The 24,512-nt window shown below is 37.8% G+C and overlaps 2 protein-coding genes and 1 long non-coding RNA gene across 3 annotated transcripts in view; 2 read left to right on the top strand and 1 right to left on the bottom strand.

The window, feature by feature from the left end:
- The window catches only part of ASB5 (ankyrin repeat and SOCS box containing 5), a 40,418-nt gene extending 40,012 nt beyond the window's left edge, over positions 1-406 (bottom strand). The window contains exon 1 of the mRNA XM_064710626.1: positions 269-406. The gene's annotated coding sequence lies outside the window, so the exon portion shown is untranslated. The remainder of the gene's footprint in view (positions 1-268) is intronic.
- SPCS3 (signal peptidase complex subunit 3) lies at positions 82-8,307 on the top strand. Its single transcript, XM_064710627.1, has 5 exons — positions 82-343; positions 2,837-2,910; positions 5,453-5,529; positions 6,963-7,078; positions 7,524-8,307. Exons 1-5 carry the CDS (start codon positions 201-203, stop codon positions 7,654-7,656), a joined length of 543 nt encoding a protein of 180 aa, XP_064566697.1. The 5' UTR covers positions 82-200; the 3' UTR covers positions 7,657-8,307.
- A 4,107-nt stretch (positions 8,308-12,414) lies between these two features.
- The window catches only part of LOC135447298 (uncharacterized), a 73,328-nt gene continuing 61,230 nt past the window's right edge, over positions 12,415-24,512 (top strand). The window contains exon 1 of the long non-coding RNA XR_010440055.1: positions 12,415-12,446. This is a non-coding gene — a long non-coding RNA (uncharacterized LOC135447298). The remainder of the gene's footprint in view (positions 12,447-24,512) is intronic.

Below are 24,512 nucleotides of genomic sequence, written 5' to 3'. Positions count from 1 at the left end.
CCGCCCATCTCCTGGCGGAACGGGGCGGGGTTGACGAGAGGGCGTGGCCATCCTGGAGCCCGCCCCGCCGCGCGAGGCCACGCCCCCTCCCGGCGGTCGCGCGCGCGGCCCCCCTGCCCGCCGCCGCCCGCTTCCTGCCGCGTCCGCGCGCCCGCCCCGCCCGAGCAGCGGCCGCAGCCCCGGCCGGGCCCAGCGGGGAGATGAACACGGTGCTGTCCCGGGCCAACTCGCTCTTCGCCTTCTCGCTGAGCGTGATGGCGGCGCTCACCTTCGGCTGCTTCATCACCACCGCCTTCAAGGAGCGCAGCGTGCCCGTCCGCATCGCCGTCTCCCGGGTCACGCTGTGAGTGCGGCGCGGAGCGGGAAGGAAGGGAGTGGCGGGGCAGGGCCGGGCCCGGCCGGGCTGGGTGGCAGGCGCTGCCCGCTGGGGAGTGAAGGGCTCGGCAGCCGAGAGCGGGGCCGGGGCGGGTGAGGGGACGCTGCGGCCGGCAGGGGCGGCCGGCGGCTCGCGCGGCGCTCGGGCTCGGCCTCCTGCGCTCCGGGCGGGCCAATGGGGGAGCCCCACGACGGCGCGGCCGGGCGGGAGCCGGGGCGGCGCTCGGGGAGCGGCCCGGCCGCCTCGGCCCCGGGAGCGGAGCGGGGGCAGCTGCTGCCCGCGGCTGTGGGGAGACAGGGATTACAGGAACGTGAAGTTTATCCTATGAACATTTATCCCATTGTAGTACCTTTTGCTTTTGATTAGTAGCTCTCTTGGGTTCCTCCATTGATAACCTAGCATACTTTCTGTCCCATGGTAGCAAAGTGATTGGGATGGCTTCTTTTCTGTGAAATGCACCAGGTGTAGGACACAGTAGCACATCAAAACGTGTTGCCTACACACATAAAATGAGCTGATGCAAACTTGTGCTGGGGAACCTTTTTTCCCAGTTTTGGTGTTAGTTTGGGGTGGGGTTTTTTCTCTGAAAGGAGACTTCCTCACAGAGAACTTCCATTTAGTTACGTATGTGTGATGTGGAGGGCAGTAGTTTCACAAGCATTCGAGCAGCTGTTACAGCCACCTATGAGTGGAGGTCTTTGCTCCCGGTTTTGCCACGTGGTTCTTTACCAGAGGCCACTGGGGAATCTGGCTCATAGGACATTTAACTGACCTGCTTTAACTCAGCTCATGCTTTTTTGTTAGGTTGGTTTTGGCTCAGATTAGGGAGCTAAAGCAGCACACTTTGGAAGTATTTAGTGCCGGCTTGGATGGAGCTCTGCACAACTTGGACTAGCGAAAGGTGTCCCTGTCCATGTCAGGGAAGTTGGAAATTGATCTTTAAGGTCCCTTCCAACCCAGGCCATTCTGTGATTTGGTGATGATTCTGTGGAGCTTTGGAACCACCCCAAGTTGTGTCACCTGTGGATGCCTAATAGCAGGACTTAAAAGTAGACATGGACTGCCATCACCTTTCAGACTGGTTTAATACCACAGGAAATAAACCAAGAACCTGTATTCATGCTACACTGAGGATTGCAAAAGCAACAAACTTTACATAAAAGCATGTCTTCGAGTGTTATGGTGAGCTCAGCATATATAGGGCAGCATACAAATGCCTGATTTGGGTGAAATGTGTCTTGCCAGTCCCTTGTGTGATGCACACAGATCTGGTGTTACTGGAAGGGGCCACACCTAATCTGCTTCTCTTGAATGTCTGAGAAGTTCTGGAGACCCCAAGCTCAGGCCTGCTACTCCATCTGACTGGCAATGGTTAAGAGGCGAAGTCAAGTGCTTGATAAGGTTTTCTACTTAGAAATATACTGCTTTCTGCAAAGAGATGAAAATTCATAACAAGGCTTAAATTGTGAAGATTTGGTGGTGTTTTTCTTATATCCTATCTCCAAAAGTGTTTTCTTCACTTGTAAACTTTTTTTTTTTTAATTTGAGGTTACTAAACCCGGTTTTAATGAAATAATATTTTAATTGACTAATATCTGAACTGGAATAAATATAGCTATGAAGTTCATAATTCATAAATAAAATTGTTCAATGAAGTGTTGAGGTTCATAGTTGATGGCCAAGCTAATTGCTTGTGGAATTCCTCTTTGTAGATAGTAACTTTGGTAAAGCTTTATGTATTCATAGTGCTTATCGGTTCATAAAACTGATAAGCTTTATGAATACATATGGCAATATCTGCTGTGTGTCTGTTATTTTCCAGTTACTCTTTCCATTGTGTTTTAGTGTGCCAACATGAGGTAGTTTTCCAAATGGGCGCTTATTATAAAGCCTTCCAAACTGATACCAATTTCCAGAATGTAGATGAAAATAACTATTTTCTTCATGCTGTTACTTAAATACATCACAGGAATAAATCTTGAAACTTGACTGAACTGTACATGTAAACTGTTGTGTTGGAATGGTCAAAGCCTCATGAGGGGCTTTGGTTTTTTTTGTTTTTTCAAGAACAGTTGAGAAATAATATTGAATGTGATTGCCAGCAGACTGCTATGCTGATGGTGTCCCAATCAGTTTTACTTATATGGAGATGCTAAAACATATTTTACTAAAATGAAATGTAGTCCAGCTTATATGCAGATTTTTGTTAAAAGGAAAAAGTCAATAGGCTACTTATATGTCTTAGATGCTGTGGTGTCAAGGCCTGACATTTAAAACTGGGACACCATAATTTCTGGAAGGTGGGTGTTAGTTTGTAATGTTGATTGCATTTTAGCCAGAAGTATATAAAGCAAAATACAGAAAATGGATGAGGGAAATATCTAATAAAAACCATAATTTTTGTAATGTGTAAGATATAAATAATGAGAAAGGATAATCTTGTGTTTTGTTTTCTCCTAGAAAAAATGTAGAAGATTTCACTGGACCTAGAGAAAGAAGTGATCTGGGATTCGTCACATTTGACATTACTGCAGATATCCTTAATGGAAAAAATGGTTTGCACACTTTTTGGAATGAGAACACTTAGATGCTATTTTTGTTACCTTATAATCTTCAGATATTCAGGACATGGGGAAAACTAGCAATTTGTCTAAAAATAAAAATTTAAAGCAGCTAAAAATAGTATTTTGCATAGCTGTGGCAGTGAAATAGAACTTAAACCAGCTCTTTGCTCGCTAGTAGTTGACAAGTTGTTTAATGCCTGTTTTTGAAATCAGGCTCTTTTGTTAAGTGCGCTGTATCTAATAATGGGGAATGCAGTTTAACATCTAGACATTATTACTTTTAAGTGAAGTTTGTATCAGTGGTTTGAGGAGTGGATCAATGGTAGGGTTTATATAGGATATTGTTTTGAATGTCACACCTGATGTAGGAACTGTACCTTTCAAACTCAATTTGTTGTGAGGCTTTCTAAGTCCTGACTGTATAATAGTTACATAGAAGTACCCATCATTTTCTAAAAATAAAAAAGGCATTGTAATAGTTTACTTGTTTAGATGTTAAACACTCTAATCTTTAGTATTGAATAGTATGAAATTCATTGGGAAGCATACAATTTACTGAAAGATGTATCACATTGTTTTTTGGCCTCTTTCTCAATTGCTGTTGCAGTTTTGCAGGTTTTTTTTTTGTATTTCTTTGCTTCCCTGCTAGTCTGCATTTAGGCTCTTGAAAGAGTTTTTCTTCAGAAGTCAGTACCAAATAATAGGTGGCATGTTCAGGTGATTAGACTAAACCCTGTTTTGCAGCTGGTCTGAGAATCCTGGGATTTTTCCTTGTCTGCTGGTTTTTGTCTGTTAGGCAAGGCACTGATCACCTCTGTGTTTTGGTTTCCCCCTTTTGAAGAACACTGTCTTGTGTGAGCAGACCACACAGAATACACCTCCTGATACAAATGCTGGATAAACAGGGTAATCAGATTTTTGCAGGCCTGTTTGCACAGGAATAAGAGGATTTTTTTTTTATCAACTGGAAGCAAGAGAAGTAAGTTCCTGAGTTTTACCTCTGAAAAGCTTATACATATTAAAAACAGAGACTGAATTCTAAATTAGATGCACAGACCTGTACACATTGTGTATAGAGAGAAGCAGAGTAAAGCAGGACAGGACCTCTAAAAGAAATGTTCTTATAAAAGGATTAGTCTGCAATATGTGAGCATAAGGATTCCATGTTTGAATGACTGCTACTAGTAACAGCCTTTAAAAAAAAAAAAAAATACTCTGACTGAATCTCTCATGCCTGGCATAAACAAAGCTTGCAATACGTAGAGCTGTTGAAGTCTGGTAGGGCTTTTTGTTCAAAATTTGTGAAGAGATACAGGTACATGGACTGTCTTAACTACTAGAAAGAAGTTGTTAGTCCTGGGAGAAGTTAAATAAAATGGCAGTTAGAAAAAGGAACTAGGCAAAGGAAAGGGAGCATAGAATTTTGACAATCTCCTTTAAGCTTATTTAATTCATTGTTAACTTTTGCAAGTGATAAGAAATCCTATCAAGGAGATCTTCAAAATCTTGTTTGATATTTTGAGCCAGGTGACAAAAGAAATCTTCAAGTAAGATATTTCTACCTATTCTTGCAGTGACAGGAGTTAAATATTTAATTCTTTCCTTTCTTGCCCTTTGAATTAGTAGCTGAAAAACGTGTGTCTTGGGATGAGTGGAAGAAGGAGACACAGATTTTGAGGCTGGTTAGGGAATCTTTTTATTCTTTTGAGATAATGGCAAATAGAATAGAAAAGAGGACTAGGAAATAAAAGATTACAGCTAATCTCTATTGTGAATTAAAAAGTGTTTTCCTTAGCAGTCATGCATTATTGTTAAATAAACAGACAACTATTTAGATTCCCAGCATTATTATACTGTCTCAAATGGCAGTCATCAGTTTTTACTGCAGTTTTTACAGCAGTCTTTACTGCTGATTAAAAATCTGATCAGAGTTTTTTGTTCGAGTCTAATGAGCTTTCTTTGTTGTCAGTAGAGAATCAAATTTGCTAATTTTTGGGGTCCCTTCCAATATGAAATACTTCCCATATTCTACTTTCTCTATCATGGGCATTAAAGGCTCTTTGAATTTCCTACTCTTCGCCAATTTTGTATTTATATATTGTTTAACGTTATTGTATTTGGATGCAAGGGTTCTCTGATACTATAAAAATTGCCTTGGGGATATTTGTGGAAAAATTCTGTCGTGACTTTTATGTTTAAGGTTTTATAATAGGTTGTCTAGCAGAGGATTGTGGTTACTAGCTTGCAGTGTCAAATATAGAACTCCTAAATTATTGGAGGAGAAATAGCTGCTAGACTTCATAAGTAGTAGAAAGAAATACCCACCTGAAAACCTGTCACTTTATTTTGACTAAAACTTGTGTTCAAACTGCTGGCAGTGCTCTGATTTATGAGTAAGATGAGGTATGTTGAAAGGTAAGAGCTCACTGTAATGATTATAGACTACTTAGATCTAGTAAAAATAAAACAAGGTTATGTAAGTACAGTATGGTATTTTTCTTAACTTGCATACATCTGCAGAGTATATTTGATTGGAATGTTAAACAGTTGTTTCTGTATTTGTCTGCAGAATATTCAACGAAAAACAATGTAAGTATTAAAAAAGGGTTTGAAGCAATTACTCATTTTAGTACTGCAGCTATTTTTAAGCATTCTGTACTTCTGCTGAGAAGAGTTAAGGCCACCAGTATTTCCTACTAACCTGCACTGGCCTTCATGATTATTTTCTTGACAGTTAAACCGTAGGCTGGGAAGCTCACCTCCATAAAACCTAGCTTGATATATGCCCAATAGAATGGGAGAAAAATGACGCATACCTTGTGTTGCTGTACACTTACAATAGTATACTGTAAATTAGTTTTTTCACCTTTTCTGTCCATTTTACTTTTTTCCTAAAAGTCTGCAGTTGACTGCTGTTAGAAACAGGAGGGAGTGGCTTCTGGGCTGGCCTGATGTGGTGTGTGTTTTGTTCATGGATCACAGTTGACCCTACAAGTTACTGTAGCCCCGTAATTCATTTACATTACCTTGCCATACTTCTCAAAATAATTTGCCTTGTTCCTTTAAATTGGTTGCTACTGAGCCTTCCCTTTGGGATAGCTGAAAACCCTTTTTACTGATCTGATAAAAGCTGTGTGGAGCAGCGTTTAAAAAATTGCTTTCATGAAACAGCATGCTGCCATAGTACCACTGAATTCTAGTTAAAGCTGCTGTGGTCACATTGCAAGGATATGGTGAAACTTGGTGGTTTTCTTAACTTGCTGTACAAAACTGTCCTTATTTTTAAACTTTTTTTCAGTACCTTGGTTATATTAAACAAGATGGTGGATATTGTGTTTGTACTAGATTGTACAGTGATTTTACTGTATTGTTCCATATTTTAGATTTTTCTTTCATGTAACTCAACACTTCTCACAAATACTGGGATGTATTTTTCTAAATTGTTCTATAAATTAGTAAACAAGACTGTTTAGCATCTACTTGAAACAACTTTACACTTTAGGGTGTAAAGAATTTACACTTTAGAGTGTAAATTCCAGTAACATAAGAACTTGAGATCTCACTTTTTCAACTGTTAATAAATTTTTTGGGGTTATGCTTGCAATTAAAATAGAGATTTCCATTAAAGTTGGAAAAATAATATGGACATAAGCAGAGTCATGCTAACTCAGTTTAGGTCCTTTATTTGAAACAAAGTCTAAATTCTGCTTTGAAAGTGACTTACCTTTGCAACTCAGAAGGAAACCCCTTTATGCTTTGTAATTCTTCTAAAGCATATGACTGCTTTTTAAATGTCTTTCTTGTGTTTTAAGATGTTCCTTGTTGTTTCCGTTTATTCCATGCCAAACTTCACTGTGTAGTAGTATTACATTGCCCCACTGTGAAGTGTTACTTTGTTAAATTATGGATTGCAAGCTTGTACTTGCAAAAGGGGTTTTCAGAGGAATAGTGCAATGAAGGTCCATTGTCTGAATGTGATCTGGTAAGATACCTTGCTGACTTAATTACAATTGTGATTTTAGGCCCTAAATCAGGTGGTCCTTTGGGACAAGATCATGTTGAGAGGAGATAACCCAAGGCTGTCCTTAAAAGACATGAAGTCAAAGTACTTTTTCTTTGATGATGGAAATGGTCTCAAGTAAGTAAATATTTGTTTTATTACTAGTATTCATGGTATCTTGATTTACTTACATGCTTTGCATTTAATACATGTGTTCATTGGTGTAGTAAGGTTCCTGTATTCTATGTAATACTCTGTCATTTCTATTGCATCTTCCATTGGTAGAAGATGGCCTTGGGGTGCAAGATACCCTATGTATTCTGTAGACTGGAAGATGCACTGCTGTTATGAGCAACAGGCTTCTGGGTTTCTGCCTTCAGTCTGTGTAAAATTGGTTCTGTGATGCACCCAACTCCAAAGGAGTCAAGTAAAAAAAAAAGAGGCAGTAACTACCTAAAATTAAACAGCTTGTTGTTTCTGGACCACATAAACAATCTGTATCCTAATTTATTTAATACTAGTAACTGTTAATTAAATCACTTAACTTGAGTGTTTGTGCTGATAGTCTTTGTTGCTTTTGCAGGGGAAACAGGAATATCACCTTGACTCTCTCCTGGAATGTTGTACCAAATGCTGGCATTCTACCTCTTGTAACAGGATCAGGACATGTGTCTGTACCTTTTCCAGATACCTATGAAACAACAAAAAGTTATTAAATTATAGTACTGAATCATAAGCAAAATATTTTTATACTTGTATATTGTGGATACATTTTATTGCAGTTTCTTCTTGCATCCCATGCAACTTTTCACTGAATGGAGCTTAATTTCCTCAGGATAGTAGCATAGGAAAAGGAAATGAAAATTCAGGGTTTTTTTTTTTTAATAAAACATTGAAGCTGAAACTTAAGGGAAAGGTAAATTGCAGAGTAACGGTTTTGAGGGGGAAAACTGAGGATTTTTTTTTTCTGGCCATTTAAGTATAGATCTCCTTTTCTTTTAAATAAATATTTTTAAACCAGAAGATAGTCTTCCTGTGTTTGGGCTTTTTAAGTACTGTGATTCTTATTTATTTTGTGTAGAACTCAAATATACTTTCTGGAGTTGGTTTCTGGAAGTGCCTGAAGGAAATGGCTGTTCCATTTTAGGGCATTTTTTTAAATCCATGTGCAGTATGTTACAGTAGGCTAAACTTGGTCCTTTCTAGGACTGTCAGCAGCTACTTTGAAAACTGGTAGTTCATTATCTGTCAGTCAGCCTCAGATCTTGAGTGCCACTGATGAAGCCCACATTCAGTTCTGTATTACAAATCATTTTAATAACTGCTTGCAATGCAGCAAACTGGAAGAATAAAAAGAAATCTACTCAGTATGAGTCTTATTTCTTTAAGCATAAGACATAAGGCTAAGTCAGTAAGAAAAGTAAAAGCTTTAGGTAGAGAAAGGCTTTCTGAAATGGAATCTCTAGATTTTTACTGGGATCTGTTCATCAAGGAAGAATGAATGTGCTTGTCCCAGAAGGGGCTGAGACAACTGATATCAGAGGGGACCTTCCACAGCAAGGGATAGGATAGATGTTCCCTAAACAGTCTGGGTAAACCCTTCCAAAGCAGAGGGTTTCCCCATGGTAAGATAGAGTAATTGAGGCAGATTTCCCAGCCTGGTTGTCAGTGGGTCTGCCTGCAAGGCTTGCTGAGTTGCATGAGCCAGGAAAGGTAGCAAGCAGCGTGCAGCAGCTTCAGGCAAAACCTCTGCAGAAAAAGCGGCCTCTGTGTGGCTGCACATCCCCCTGTGTGTGTCCTTCCCTCAGCCACAGCTGGGAGTGCTGCCAGGGTTGGGAGGAGGGAAGGAGCAGGGTACCAGGATGCCTCTAGGCAACAGCAATGGCTTGCAGTGATTGACTGGTGCATTCAGGCCATCCAGGAGATGGAGCACCCCCTCTATCTGCTGTCGCCCTCCTGGCACAGCGCCTGATTTACATGTGTATCTTCAAACAAAGCATGACAAAGGGAATTCATTGCCAGACAGGGAATGTTCTAGATGTACTGGACACTTGGAAAAAGAGGAAACTAAAACTCAGGTTTTAATGCTGTAAATCAGAAAAAAAGTAATAGGAAAAATGATGAGAACTGCATTGTGAAAACCCTTTTAAAAAAAGAGATGCAAAAGATCGGAGCAGAGTATCTCCCTTTGTTTTGAGTTCACCTAAGAGCTGATTGATTTTGAAGGAACTAACTTGCTTTTAAAAAGGGATCTTTAATATTTGTGAATTTTTCCTAAGTGACTATTGAATACATTCTTCATGTTGATGTATTAATCAAAAAAAGTCTTGAAAAAAATTCCCAAAAGGTGCTTTGTCTATACAAACAAAATTTTGTTGTAAGTGCAAAAACTAAAAAAAAATTTTTCCATAAATGTTGTAGGAGAATTTGTCATTTGTATCCAGCATATTTGCATGAATTTCAGTTCTCTGAACTTATGCTGTTTTCCACATAGTATAATCAGCACGTTGAAACACATACTATTTTTCCTGTGCTTTGATATCAATTGTATATATGGCTCTAAAAACTGTTACAGAGAACTTAAAACTGTCATAGAGAAGGAAAACAAAATATTTTTAGAGATAATTGGGCAAAGTTGTGGATTTGTTTTGCTAATTGCCAAATAAGTGGTTGGTTTTTTCATAAATTATATTCTTGAGTTGTTTACTGAAGCATTTCTTGTGGCTTGGCATTCAACCACTTCCCTGCATTCCTTTGGCAGTACTCTTCCAAGGAATATAATGTCTGCCTATTAAAGAGAAGCTTTAACTACAGAGACAAGGATCTGCTGTCAAAGAGCATCAGGGAGAAAGCTACTTTCTGTCCTACAAAATGGTATATTCCTCCCAGCAGACAGTAGCAGAATTTCAAAACACAGAAACAGTAGCTTTCAAATGTGAAGTTTGATGCTTTACTTGTGTTTCCCTGTGAAGAGAAATTATGTTTGAGGTAAACATTTTAGAGGGATGAAGAAGAAACCATCATGGAGTTCAAATTCTTGGAGAGAAGAATTTGTTTTTATCCTGATGAAAAGGCCAGCATAAATGAGCACTTGATGCTGTAATAGCTTGGTTTTTGCTCCTGAGCCACGGAGGCGGGGTGTTGGTTCAGAGTTTAAGGAGGCAAAGTCCTCAACTGATCTCTATAAAAAAGTAAAAACCCTTTCCAAAAGTCAAATGGCTACTGTATTTTGTTGTGACAATTCTCAAAGCATTTACAAAAAGAATGTGCTTTTGTGGGAACGAATGGCATTGACTTCCTCTCGTCTCACACATCTCATGAGGTACTAGTACTGCTGGCAGCTGAGTGTGCTCTTAGCTGTGTTGCTGACCAAATTTTGCTGGTTTATGAAGTAATATGTACAAACAAGGTGTTCCCTGGCAAGTGATTTACTTAATGGGGAGAGCTAAACTGAAAATGGTAAAGATACATTTCAGATAATAATTTTTAAGTGAGGTTCTGGAGCCAGGAGTTCTTGTGTAAGGACTGGAAAAGGGAAATTTTTAAAGTAGCCTGCATTTCCATTTGCCATCAAAAACATGCAGCACTACACTGACAGCTCTATGCAGGAGGGACAAAATAGCTTTGAAAAATCTGTGTTTAGAGCTCTGCTCCCCTGAGCAGGCAGTCTTATTTATGGGTGGCTCTACAGTTATTGAAAATAGACATTAGGAAAAATTATTTCTTTCAGTTGTTAATTATTTTATATATTTCTTATGAACAATGAAATTAAACCTAGCTAATATATTGCTTTCTAGCAAGATTTAAATAGAGTTCCTGCATAATTTTTGGATTCCAACTGTTGAAAATGTTGTTCTGAAAATTGCTTCAAGGTGGTAGGTTTTACAGATCAGTTCTGCAAAATGAAAGCTATTTAAGCTGAAAACTCAGGTACTGGAGAAGCAATCTTGCTCCAAATTTGTGTCAGAAAATCCATACAGAATAACTGTCAAGACTTCAAAAAAAGTTTTTCTGGTTTATTTGGCTGCTTTATTTTGGAATTTTTTTTTTCATTAAAACAGTTAAAAGATAAAATTTTAAACTGTTCATTCAAAAACAACAGACAGATATTGTTTAGCCTGAAAAGTCTCATTCTACACATATGGGTAAATGCTCATATTGCAGTAGTTATATCAGGCATCTTTTTATTAAACCAAAAAAAAAAAAAATTCCAAGACTTAGCTTGAACAAGGCAAATCATTTCTGAATCTTTTTCTGGTGCCCTCCAACACTTCCCTCAGACCATTTTCTCAATGTTATTGAAGATAATGAGCCGAAGATGCACAGATGGAAACGAGTATTCAGTATTAAGAATGGTCATAGAACAGCTTGGGTTGGAACGGACATTTAAAGGCCATCTAATGCAGCCCCTGTGCAGTGAGCAGGGACATCTCCAACCACACCAGGCTGCCCAGAGCCCCATCCAGCCTGACCCTGAATGTTTCCTGGGATGGGACATCTGACACCTCTGGGCAGCATGCTCAGTGCTTCTCCACCCTCAAACTTCTTCCTTCTATAAATCCAGCCTTCTTCAGTGTAAAACCATTATCCCTTGTCCTCTCTCAACAAGCCCTGCTAAACTGTTAATGCCCATCTTTCTTTAGGGCCCCTCCCAAGTGCTGGAAGGCTTCAATTAGAAGTTCCTGGAACTTTCTCCACGTTGAACAGCTCAATTCTCTCAGCCAGTAATCATCTGCAAGGCCAGGATTTTTTTCTCCATCTCTCTCCATCTTCTCCTCTTTCTCTCTTCTCACCCTTCCCTCCTTCTCACTACCCCTACCTGTTTACTCCAAGCTTCAACACAACTGCTTTTTTCAATCATTAATGGTCTTATAATGAAACTCTAAATCCTCTGTGAATAAACTATTTAGAAAATAAAGTGGAAAAAGAACAACTGCGGGTTAACCATGGGCAAATTCATCTGAAACTTTCTTCTACTGCCCAGCTGTATTCCCTTTTGCTCCTTGGTAGTACTCGTGTAAATTCCGAAGAAATAGCTGACACATTTTAAAATTATAAAATTGGCAGAAATGGGTTAGAGGGCATACATATTTCCAGTGCTAGAAGACCATGACAGTGAGCAAGCATTTCTGTAATTAGAAGACATGTTTGTATTATACCACTAACTTTGTTAGCAGCAGACATCATGTGCTTTGCACTTGTAATGCAATGATTTCCAAGAGCTTTACAAGAAAAATACACATTTAGTTCCAGAAAGATCCTGGCATTCTTAAGCCATACTGGAAGTGCTTTTGCAAGCAACAGTCTTCAAAACAGTATCCTGGGATAACTAGAATTGCCTGTGTGGCATGTGATAAACCCACCACAGGTTCCACCAGCTGGCTGCACAGGTGGTTGGTAACCAGAAGGAATAATTAAGAACTCTTAATTGGGCAGGCCTTTGGTAGAGCTGGGATATGGATGCTGTGTGTGGAGTTTTGCTTCTGTGTTACAACGTGTGCAGCAGGTACAGTGCTATTCATTCAGTCTGCCTCTTTGCTCAGTGTTTCTTCTTGCTCTGTCAGGGTTTGCTTTTGTTTTCCAAGAGACTGCTCTGGTCCCATGTGCTCATGCTGAAGGGAATTTGTTGGATTTGATACACAGATGAGGTTTCAGAGTGTGGTGGTAGAAGCTATGAGATGAGTAAAGAAGATAAGCCAAACACTAATTTCTGAGTTGAAGTGTAAAAATATTTATGCTTAAGAATGGTTGGTGTTAGATGTAGTTATGAGTGGCAGACAGAGGTCTGTTTTGTGTGACATTGTAACTGAAGATTGAGATAAAACTAGTTTAACTGTAATTTGGAAGTAACAGTGATCAGATTGTGGCTGCTGAAATCTTTCTGGGTTTTGCATTTTGTTGTTTGGTGGTGTTGCTGGTTTTTTTTGTTTATTTGGTTTGTTGATTTTTATTTTATTTTTTTTTACTTTACTTTTATTTCTAGAAGGTAAATTTCTTCATGTTTTCTTTCTTTCTCTCTCCTAGTTCTGAAAGAAAGAGCAGGCAAGGGTTTCTTTTTCTTTCCTGCCTTTCTAGTCCCCATTGCTCATTAAATATTACTTGTTCATTGATGTTTTGCTTTAGGAATTAGTACAGTAAGAAACAGAGAAGTGCACTAGTGCCTGCATTCTAAATGCACATGTGGCAACAACCAACATTAACATTCTTCTTTTTAAGGACTGTGTTTTGGGGGTTTTTATATTTTCAAATTTTAAAATTAAAAAGTAAAATATTTTGCATAGTTTAATGCTGTAATGAAATGACTTAAATGTTATATATCTCATCAGATAAGTTGCCTGATCTCACTGTAAAGACTACCTCATTTCACTGGGTTTGATCCACATGAGCAGTGAACTTTGCCTAGTTGTCACCTCTCTGTATTGTCAAGTGTCTCTCCTAAAAAGGAATATCTCCTCAGGATTTGTTTTTTTGGTTAATAAAACTTTTTTTTTACTTAATAGGGTATAGGTAGAGCCTTTTACTAGATGAGTATCTTTTTTCCCTGTCTCTCACTTTAATAAGTTATTAATCAGAAATTTCTAAAGGACATGCTGACATTCTCAGCATGGACAGTAGGCCACTTCTCAAAGTGAGATAACCTGTGTAAGAATCCATCAGTATTCATCAAAGCCAGTGGGTGTCTCCAGATAAGAGGTGTCTGGGTTTGTTTGTTTCTTTTTTTCTGGAGTATTCACATAATAGTAATGTCATGGGTTTGGTCGTGATGTCTCTTTTAATGCTCTCCTGATCCCAGGATGACAATTTCCCATTACTCTGAAATTCATAATTTTTATTGTTAAAGAAAACAAAGAATGGGGAACTTTCATTTCTATTTTACATAACAAGCTGCTATCCTTTCTATATTGGGAGATCCAATAAATACTTATGCTATATGTATCTGTTGTTTAGTGTAATCCTTCAAGAACTGGTCAGCACCAGGGAACTTCAGCAATTTTTATTTCAGTGCTGCTTGTATTTCAGAGGAACCAGCATCAAACACTGAGATTTATCTGGCCACTTCTACAGGGTGCAACACAAATTTAACCCTTTTCCCAGGGCGCTATATGAGGTGTAAATGACTTTTATCCTGGATCCAAAGTAAAGGTTTTTGATGGCTTGGATTTTAATTAATTTTTGTGTTTTTTAGCTCTCTCTCCTTTTTTATTAATTTATTCTGTCAAAGAGAATTGTGGATGGTTTGCTTTCAGAAAACTGATCTACATTTGCAGTTAAATTTATAGTAATTATTTTATGCTCTCTTTTTGGTGGTATTGTAGCAAAGTATAGTGTTTATATTGTTCAACGCCAGAAATGCACATTATGATATAGAGGCTCAATAGAAACTGTATGAGGTTTTAATTATACTTGATTGTTTTTGCTGGTACAGAGGGAAAATGAATAACCAAAATTGAATGAAGACAATAGCTTTTTACTTTACAAAAGAAATTCTTGTCAAACAATTTTTTTTTTTTTCAATGAAAGATCAGTTTCTCTGGCTGACAAAGGAGTTCTGCTCTTTCATATCCACATAGGGTTTAAGCAAAGGTCTGTCATTAACTTTGGAAATTTTTTCCCCTTTTAAATTTTGTCAAAAAGTACTTTAGTCTTTTTACCACTTTCATATTACTCCATATTAAAGAATTCATACAGTATTTTAGTTTTTCATTTTCCTGGGTATATTCATTCCTTCCTGATTTCTGCTGTGATCCAGCAAGATTATTTTAATTCTGATATGCTGACCCATTTGTGCACAAAATCAATTTCTGAATTGTGTTTCAGCAAGACATTGTGTTACAAAGGTACATCATAAAAATTGAGTCCTAATTATCCATGCTAAAAATTCCTCCGATTTTAGAAACAGAACTGTGCAATACATGAGAGGGAGAAAAATTGAAAGCCTTCATTTGATCAGTTCTGGGGACAGTGCTCTCCGCTGCTTTTCCTGGAGAAATATCCTTTATTTTCTCCCATATCTTTCCTGAGTCTTGAGAAGTCTTAAAAAAAATGTTTTGTATCCTTTGTCACAGATTAGGCTTTTATAAGTCAGTGCTTTAATGGACATTCCAGTTGTTTTAACCAGCAATTATACTTTTGGTAGCATGACTAAAATATTACAGAATAGTGTAGAAATAGCTTTTTGAAGAATGATCAATCTAAACAAAATGGCAGTGTAATTGCACTAAATTTTTTTTTGCTAATTTAGTATAGTAAAATAACGTAAACAAAAATCATGTTGAGGAAAAATGATTGATTTTCATGTTGGTTTTTTGAGGATTGGATTTGATCATTCCTGCAAGGAAATTTTGTAGGAAAATCTAAGAACCTCTCTCAAGTCTAATGTGTAAAAGCAATATTGATGCAGTTCAGTTTTGAGCCTCATTATGTCATTATTGTAATAATTTTAATCTTTTATTTGAATCAATTACATATTCTAAAACATCTTCCTTAGTCTAAAAAACAAAGACAGTTTAATTCAACAATATGCAGTTTGTATGTTTACCAGCAGATGTCAGGCATTCACTTTACAAAACAATCGAGAGTGAAAAATGTTAATTTTTAGAGTAGGGTATATAAGATATTTGGACTTCAAATTTAGGTATATAATTCTAATATGCAGGGTTTTTTACCTATTTTAATTGAGAGATTTTAATTTAAAGGAATTTTCAGAGTGTTTGGATTTAGACACTGATTGTCTTATTATAACTTTTTTTTAAAATATATTTTACATATTTTTGAATGTCATGTATAATACAGTAAAAAAAGATTAGTCAATTATGTACACGTGTACACAAGTGACATACTTGCATTTGTGTTCTCTAGGCAGTAAGTGTCTGGTGACATTTAAGAGTGCTGTTTAGTTTATCCCTGGGAATCTCATCCCTGGGATGGGATTTGCTATCATCTGTTGTAAATGAAAAAATCTTTACAGCTAAAATCTGTGACAGACCCGGGACTCTGGGATGTTATTCTTGGGTCCTCTACAGATCTTTCATGGGCCAAAAACTGCAGACGACAAATGCAGATGAGTTTTAAACTACATAGGGAGTGATGGTTGGTTGCCTCACAAGCATTTTGAATCCTAAATCATTGCAAATATAAATCAAATTTTCCAACTTTGAATAGTATGGGTAGAGATTGCTGTAGGGAATGAAGTCTGGGCAGTATCATCTTCTTTCTGAAGCTACACTGTTGTAGTGAATATGTTTAAGGCAATTTTCAGTGAATTTATTACCTGTTACATGTTTCATACAGAAAACAAAACTATTTTTTGTAAATATTTGGAGCAGGAGTAGCTGCCCTTTGAAGTGGGGTGGTATTTCTATACAGATAACTGCAGTGACCCCGTTCTTTAAGGTAAATGTCTGTGTTCTGAGCATCTACCCCTGCTAAGTGGGAACAGCTGCTTCCCAAGGAGACAAGATACAAGTCAGTTGCTGGTGCTGCAGCAGCAGCAGGAAACTCAAAACAGCCGTGATTAAAACAACAGAAAGCATGAGCATGAAATGAGAATTGCTGCCTCTGCAGTTCCCACTCTATTAGAAACAACCAACCATTTTTATCCTCTGCCTACCAACTTTAGCCACTTCAAGTAAGAAGGGCCAAAATAAGTGCTGTAAGAAAATATTGTATTCTGTATATGTGAGAAATAAAGGAGTGCTACATTTATCATGGACATTTTGGTTTTATACCTGTTCCAGAATGTTGTGGGGTTTTCCCTTATGTGCAAGCACTGGGAAAGTACTTTTGATCCAATTTAAAAGGGAAAGACAAAGATTATATCGGCTATAAGTAGGAATCAATAGTGTTCATAAACCACTTTGAAAGTGACACAGGTTGAAAGTGCCAGATAATATATGAAAGAGGATGACTTAGTGTAAAAGTATTTGAAGAAAATCTCACACACTTTTTCCACCTCTATTGGCCCAAGTCAAGGGTTGGAGCCAAGTAATTTTGAAGAGCTTGCTGATCCAACAGTTTTCTGTGAATGAATGGCAAGTAACTGCTCCTTCATTCAGGCAGAGAGAATCAGACTTAGTCAGATGAGCAATCAGTCTCTTCACTAGACTTAGCAGCCTGAGCTGGTCAGCATCACTTTCTTGCCAGAGGCAAGACTCTTCTCATTTGGACCTCATTCATTCTGTTCTGAATTGCAAGAAGTTCAATGAAATGGTGCCTTCAGTGCCCAAGTCCAAAGCATAGAAACAGCTCAGGGCATCCAAACTTGCTGTTGTGCACAAAATAGCTTCTGGAGAGTAGCAACATTTCAAAGATTGTTTGGAACAATTTCAAAGACTGTTTGGTATAATACTCTATAGACAGGTAAAGTCAACCCTATCAACCAATTCTTTGTGCAAACTATGATGAGGCTCTCTGGAACTGTCCTCATTTGGATTTCTAGCTGTCATGAGAGTAGCCAGAGGCAGCGCAGTGCAAGCTCCCCAGGGCTGGGCTGCACACCACAGGCCTTGTAAAGCTGAAGGGAAGGACCCTGCCAAGGCTGCTGTCAGTCTGGGCTTTGACTGTGTCCTCTAGAGCATTTATTACCTTAGCAAGATGGTGCTGGAGCATCTTGTGCCTGTTCCAGGAGCCTTGCAGTGTCACAGTGAGCTGAGGCTGTGACACCCTGGTTTATCTGGCCCTCTGCTTGAGAGAAGGCTGTAACCCAACAGCACATGTATGTTTCTCATCTTCAGCACAAGCCCATTCATTTTTGGCTTAGGCCTATCTTAATTTAATTGGTTCTTAGATTTATTGTTTTGAAAGCACCTGGTATTGATAAGGTGATGGCATGTAAGATGTGCACTAGGAGAAGGTTCAATTTGAAGTGTAAAACCAGTAAAATTATTAATATAATTATTCAGAGCACTAACAGCAAGGTCTGTAACCATGCCAGTAGTCCTGTGAGAAAATACTTCCACTTCCTACTAATATAAAGGTCTTTTCCATTAACAATATTAAAAAATATCAGCAAGATTGCTGAAGAGCTAATTATGGAAAAGCAAACACACAGTGAGAAATAGTCTAAAAACAATCAAATAATATAATTTCCTTTCCTATTAAACTACATTAATGATTTGAATAATCTTTTATTAACCCTAAGCTAATACACTGAGTGAAATTTCATTAGCGAAAAGTGATTGAGAATAGTTTATCAGCAGAAAATACCTTTACAATGTGTCACTAGATGGCAATGTAACACATGGCAGAGGGGGACTTTGTTAAACTATATGAGCAAGTTCTTAAGATAGAGAAAAAAACAGGTTTTCGAGGCAGTTTCATTGGATAAAAGTGCAACAAATGAGAAGCTAGGAAACAGACTTGTGATATCATTATCTAAAAACCATATATTTATAATCTTGACAGGAGAGAAATGTTAATATTTCTGGTTGTGTTTGAAGGCCTTGATAGTTATGGTGGAACAGAAATTGCAGTAGGTGCCTGTTTAGTCAGAGTTTGTGTCATAGTGCTCCTTCATGAAAGGGCAGCTGGAAAGTTCTTGGCCTCCTTTGTAGCTAAGTAAAACGAAGTCTAGGCTGCAACTTGTTAAAGCTTGCACGCCTTTAGTGAAACTGGACTATTCCCCTTATTTTCATGGGGTTTTTTCTGTTTGTTTGGTGGAGGGTTGTTTGGTTTTTACCTTTTGGTCTCAGTACTAGGGGAGAGACCAAATACCTGGGGGAGCTTGTTGCAGGAAAGCAGCACTTGGCAGAGCCTGGTGTGGCAGTACCACGCTCATGTCATTCTCAGAAATTCCACTGCTGTCAAAGGGAGTTCCAAGGGCGTAACACACGAAGGGCCCACAGCACAAAGCTTGCATGCAATGACGTATAGGAGGAAAATGAAGCTTTTCAGTCTCATTCTCTTACCCAGTGTGCCTGGCTATTGCACAACAGATGGGGTCGAGTGACCTCTTAATGTACGTACAGACTAGTGCTCATTAATCTCAAAAGGAGGTAAGATTTCATGGTATGTGAAGGCTTTTTATTTTTTTCCCTTGTGCTGATATACAGAGATGCTATGGGGAAATGAAGCTTTGATGATGCATTGCCTTTACACAAATGGGATATTATTTTAAGATTAAAATCACATCCCCCTTCCTTTTTACGGTAATGGATCATAAAACAAAGTTGCACAAGATGGATGCTTTTTTTTTTTTTTTTTCTCTTAAGGAGTTTCTCAGCTCCAAAGTTGAAATAAGTTCATATTAAATGAGTTCATATTAAGTTCTTAATTTCTACAACAGCCCTAAAATCAGCGACTAGAATTAACTGTTGCCTTTTTTTTGTCAGGACATTTGGGAATCTATCACAACAGTTTTCTCAGTCTTTCTTACCAATGGGTATGTTTCCATTACTGTTGTTCATTCATGAGAACAAGGGAAGTGGTGCAGGATGAGCTGGTGAGAAAATTTAAAGGAAACAATAGTAATGACTCAACTGAAGTCTGTGCTTTAGAAATTCCCACCTTTCAAAAAAGGTCTGCTAAAGAAAACCCAAAGTAATGTTCTAGCCAAGTCAAAATTATATTGGAGAAACACTATGGCATGCAAAGTATTGTTTTCAGAGAGACAGCCCAATCTGCTTCCACTTTTGATCTGGACTTTTTTTGGTTTAATGGCATGCTAAAAACTGCTTGCCCAATGCATTGTCTTCAGAGACTGCCCTTTCTTTGAAGACTTAGAGGAGTTGAATTCTGCCAAGAGCTGACTTCTTTATCTGGCATTCTCCCTTCTTTGGGGCTGACTTATTGAAGTGTTTAGCAAAATATGTTTAATACTTTAAAAGGCTTTAATACTACAAAATACTACTGAAGTTTAATACTGCATTTGTAGTAGGTCTTTCAAATGTTAAATTCAGTGTAACAGTATGTGAACACTGGCAGTAAAACAGTAACAAAAAGAGGACTGTGGGTAGCAGTGTGATAAACTACAGAGGTTTGATGAATTTTACTGCTTAATTTAAATGCTCTTTACGTGTTTTCCCTGAAGGAGTGATGTTTTCAAACTTCACTCTCCCTGAGTTCTTCAGTAAAAGTTTTTCTCCCGGCAAGTGTGCACTCCCCCCCGAAGCTTTCCCAATGCTCTTGTGATTACACTTGGGATCAAATGAAGTCACATCCATACATGCATGATTTTACCATGTGAGAAACAGGAACAGTGGTTCTGATGTGGTGGAACATTGAGCAAAACTGTGTCTTGGGGAAATTGAGTTCAGTATAGTAAGATTTTTATCTACTGCTGGTATGTGTCTCTGCATATGGCTTCTGTTACATGACTGCTGAAAAGAATTATTTTCTCTTGAATGCTTATAGCTGTCATGTTAAAGGAGTCTTGTTTATCTGGGAGCTGAAGTTAAAGTTACAGAAGTTGTATTTTTAGTGCTGATTTGATGTGTATATAACATAGAAAACACTAATAGGCTAAAGTTGTCTGTTAATCCACTAAACAGAAAACATACTGTGCCATATACACTCATTTTCATGTTAATTTATCAGTGCTCCTTAACTGCATTTGGCAAACCCTTTAAACTGTCATCTGGAAGAGTTGTTTCTGAATGTGTATGTATTCTTTTTATTTTTACTGTAAAAATATATTAAGCCTTTTTTTATGAGTATATTAATGTTACTAAGTTATCAGATATTTTAGTCCTTGTCTACTGAAAATATTTTCAAGACCTTGGAATATGTTAAGGTGGGCAATGTAATAAAAGCACAAACAAAAACCATGGACAGATAAAGTGAAATATGAAATGCAATTTATTCAAATTCACAGATTAATATTGCCTAAATATATAGACATATGAAAATATATTAAGTCCCTAAAATGAGATAATCTTTGAAAGAGTAGCTATATGGCTGACATCTGTGAATGTTTCAATTCTACCTATCAGTATGCTTTTCAGTTTTTTAGGCTTTGCTTTAATCATTCTGCCATGCCTCTTTCTTTACCTCTTTCCCTGCCTGCCCCAATAGCTAGTCCTAGATGCCAAACTCTCCGATGAAACTCTAAACTCAATTCAGTGCATCAGTGCTTTGAAAAGGTGGTACAACAACCTCCAAAGAGGGACATTAATGTCTTCCTATCATTCCCTCTTTTTCATTTGAAATTTTCATTATGAGAGAGACATGGAATGTGGAAAGTATAACTGTAATTTTTCTTGATTCTACATTGCACAAATGAAGAAAGAATGGAGAGAAGTTGAATTTTATTCTTTTTCACAGGGAGTAACAAAGTTTGCTTTTCTTTCTTAAGTGAACTGCCCTCAAGTGTGACCTATTGTTTGTTTTTACAGATTATGTATTTTCATTTCCTATGTGCTACATGTGATATTGTGTAGCTATCCTTATCAAACAGCCTTTTTTGTCAAGAATTTTTGTCAGATCATATTTTACTGATAAATTATTTAAGTAATTGAATTATGTTTACTTTCTGCTTCACCATGACTTGCCGCTGAGAGTTGATCTTTCTCAAAAATAAAGTTGTTCTTTTCCAAAAGCATGACTTTTGCACTAATTTCTTTTGTGTTGCTCTTAACCAAACCTCTCTGGTTTAGCAGTACTACGTTTTCAGTTCCCCCATAGTAGTCCAGGGTGTCAATCCAGCCTGCTGCTACAGCAACTTGCCTAGCAGCTCCTCTGTGCTCCTCACCATGCCTGTCTTTTCAGAAAGATTGATCAGCAGTTGATGAAGTCTGTGTTGGGCCTCTGGAACATGTGGATGTAATTAAGCAGCATGAAAGGTGGTCTAAGGCCATGTACTGCTGTAATAAAAATAATTTGGGAGGGAACTTCATTATAGAGCTAGATGTTAAGCTGCTAATGAAACTACTTATTGCCTGTATCAGGCAGTACTAGGAAGATGCTTGTGTTTCAAAACCTGACTTCTGCATGACAATTCCTTTTGAGTCTTCCTTTTACTCTACCAGCAGATTACCTTATATCATGTGCTCATCCTGCTGCTTCTTCTGGATGCAGCTCAGGTGTATAATACCGTACAATGCACACATATTGTTCTGTTCCCTTGTGAGGTTTTTCTGTGAAACTGAGCTAAAATATGCAGCTGCAAAACCTAAAAGGCTAATCTGTAATCTAAACCAAGAAGTAAAGTGGGACAGAAACTCTTTAAAGGGAATATGTAAACATGGAAACTGGTACTCTGTTTCTGGAGCTACTGATTTTACTCTGTGGTTTCAGACCAGCTGTTTATTTGCTATCTTTATTTACTCATCTGTGAAAGAAGATGTGATAATTATTTACCTCAGTGGAAGTTTTAATGGATCATTAGTTTGTTTTCAAAGAGCTCCATGACAGCTGAGGCAGACCAGCATACACACACCTACAAATTTTCAGTGACCAGGCTCTAGTAGCTCAGTTATGTTGATTCCTGCCTAAACAGCTGTCTCCACTTCTTCAGCAGAAAAGCCAAGTGTGGCTTCAAGTTGTCCTGTCTCTTCCCAGTGCTTGCCTTAGATTTTTATATTTATACACATTTTCCCTCTGTGGAACCTGTTCTATGGTGTCCTTTATGAGAGTACCTGAAAACCTGACTGAAAAAAGCAGGTGCATAGACTTATGGTCATTATAGAACAGTGGTCCTGATCCACATGACTTTCTGAATTGTTTAAAGAACTGGAGAGTTTAGGGAGCTTATGATTCAGGTTTTGTAGGACAAACATGGGAGTCTCATCTTTTTGCAGAGACAAGGCAATTACCAGTCCTGGTAGAAAAAAAAGGCAAAATCAGGAGGCGCAGTTAACAGAATAGTAACACCAGAGATGCTTTCTAGCAAAAGGGAACAGAAAATCAAAAAAAGGGCTAGATGAGGCTTATTTCACTGACAATGAATGTGAAAATATAAGCTCTGCTATATTAGGAAACGGGGTAGTGTTTGCCTGGTGCTTGGAAATGCAGTTTTTGCAGGTAAAACATTCTATACATGTCTTACAACAGGCCGAGATTGTCAGAGATTATCAAAAAGCTTTGAGGCTACTAAATTAAAGTTGCATTTGCTTGCCAAATAATAGATATGCATCATATCTCAAAATATACAGAGTTTTACAAGACCTGAAATAAAGTAAGGCTTTTTGCATTTTTGGTATATATTGTGTTGTTGGTTTTGTTGTTTAAAAAAAACCATGAATATAAATAAGAAAATAACTACAGCTGAATATTTGCCCTCCCACAAGAAAGGTGGCAGCATCAGAAAGACTTTTTTTTAGCAAAACATATTTAGTTTTGCTCATAAATTGACAATTGAGTTAGATAGGCCTGTTGAAAAAGATTAACTCTCACAGTAAGAAATAAATAATGAGAAGCACAATATTGATTAAACTGTGTCAACAAAGTGAAGCTGATTTGAGATAAATATGAGAAATTACTACTCACTGCTGATGTAATGAACTAGGTACCTAGTTGTCCCTTAAAGATTATTTGATTAAATAGTTGTAATTACAAACAATTTCAAAGCTGGTGAAATGTTTGCATACAATGTTTTAATTTAATTGTTCAATTCAATTTAGGTTATTCCAGACACGAGAAGGATGTGAATTAGTGTTGCAAATTCTTTCAACCAAGTCTGCTTTGGCTTCTGATATAAAAGCTAAAAGCAAAAGTTCTCTTGTTTTCCTGTAATCTTTAACCCAATTGCTTAGGTAATAAGAAATAAGGTCCCATCTTCCTTCACCTTTCCCCTCCCCCCCCCATGCTATTGAGGTCTTAACATTCCAAAATGGGAGAAAAAATGGTTCCCCAGGGTCAGCTCTATCTCTCTAGACTTGAATCTTCCATGTATTTTTTCACTTCTGAAGTTTTTTTAATCTATTTGTGTTTTCTTCATGGTGGTAGCATGAAAAATAGAGAAAAAAATACCCAAACCATGTTTTGCAAAAAAGCAATTTGGAGAAAAATATCCTAACCCTCTTACTGGCAATGCTTTCCTATGGTGCCCAAGTTTGCCTTGTTTTTCAACAACAAGTCTTTGGCTGATAAATCTGTACAGAATAGACTTAGGATATTGTCTGCCACTTAACTGTGTATGAAAACAGGAGGAGTCTGTAGTGACATATTTCAAATAATGGAATGTCTTCTGGTTAAAAAGTAAATGATTACAGTATTTTAACCGTAAGACACTCTTAATTAGTCATCTCCTCTGTAAGGCAAATTTTAGCTTTCTTCGAGAATGCAAGTGTTCTTCTTTTAGCCTTCTTATTAGCATAATACAAGGTTATTTTCCCCTGATAGTCTGACTTTTACAAATAGTTCTGTCATTGCTTTTTTTTTGTTTTTTCTTATGCTGATGAAATCTCTGCAAGTTCCAAGTCAATGATACTTTAGAGATATTTCAACTGGAAGCTGCTTCCAGAACTATTTGCAGAATGAGAGCTGTGTTCATGAATGAAATGAATAATATTTGCTTGAGTTCAGGGTGGCCCAAGTACTTGAGAGATCTATGTCTAATTACTACACAAAAGCATGTATTAGCCTTGGCATAAAGTTGGACATGGAAAAAGTTAAGGGCGTTCTTCCTTGCACAGCC

Source organism: Zonotrichia leucophrys, chromosome 4, assembly GCF_028769735.1.
Source record: "Zonotrichia leucophrys gambelii isolate GWCS_2022_RI chromosome 4, RI_Zleu_2.0, whole genome shotgun sequence".
NCBI lineage: Eukaryota > Metazoa > Chordata > Aves > Passeriformes > Passerellidae > Zonotrichia > Zonotrichia leucophrys.
Note: the sequence above shows the minus strand (reverse complement) of the source record. Positions and strands in the feature narration are given on the sequence as shown.

What these genes read in the sequence shown, in the direction of transcription:
- SPCS3 (XM_064710627.1), top strand. Translation starts at nt 201, where the DNA reads ATGAACACGGTGCTGTCCCGGGCCAACTCGCTCTTCGCCTTCTCGCTG. An exon ending in CACATTTGACATTACTGCAG is followed by an intron (nt 2,911 to 5,452) that starts ATATCCTTAATG and finishes TAACTTGCATAC; the next exon opens with ATCTGCAGAGTATATTTGAT. An exon ending in AATATTCAACGAAAAACAAT is followed by an intron (nt 5,530 to 6,962) that starts GTAAGTATTAAA and finishes TTGTGATTTTAG; the next exon opens with GCCCTAAATCAGGTGGTCCT.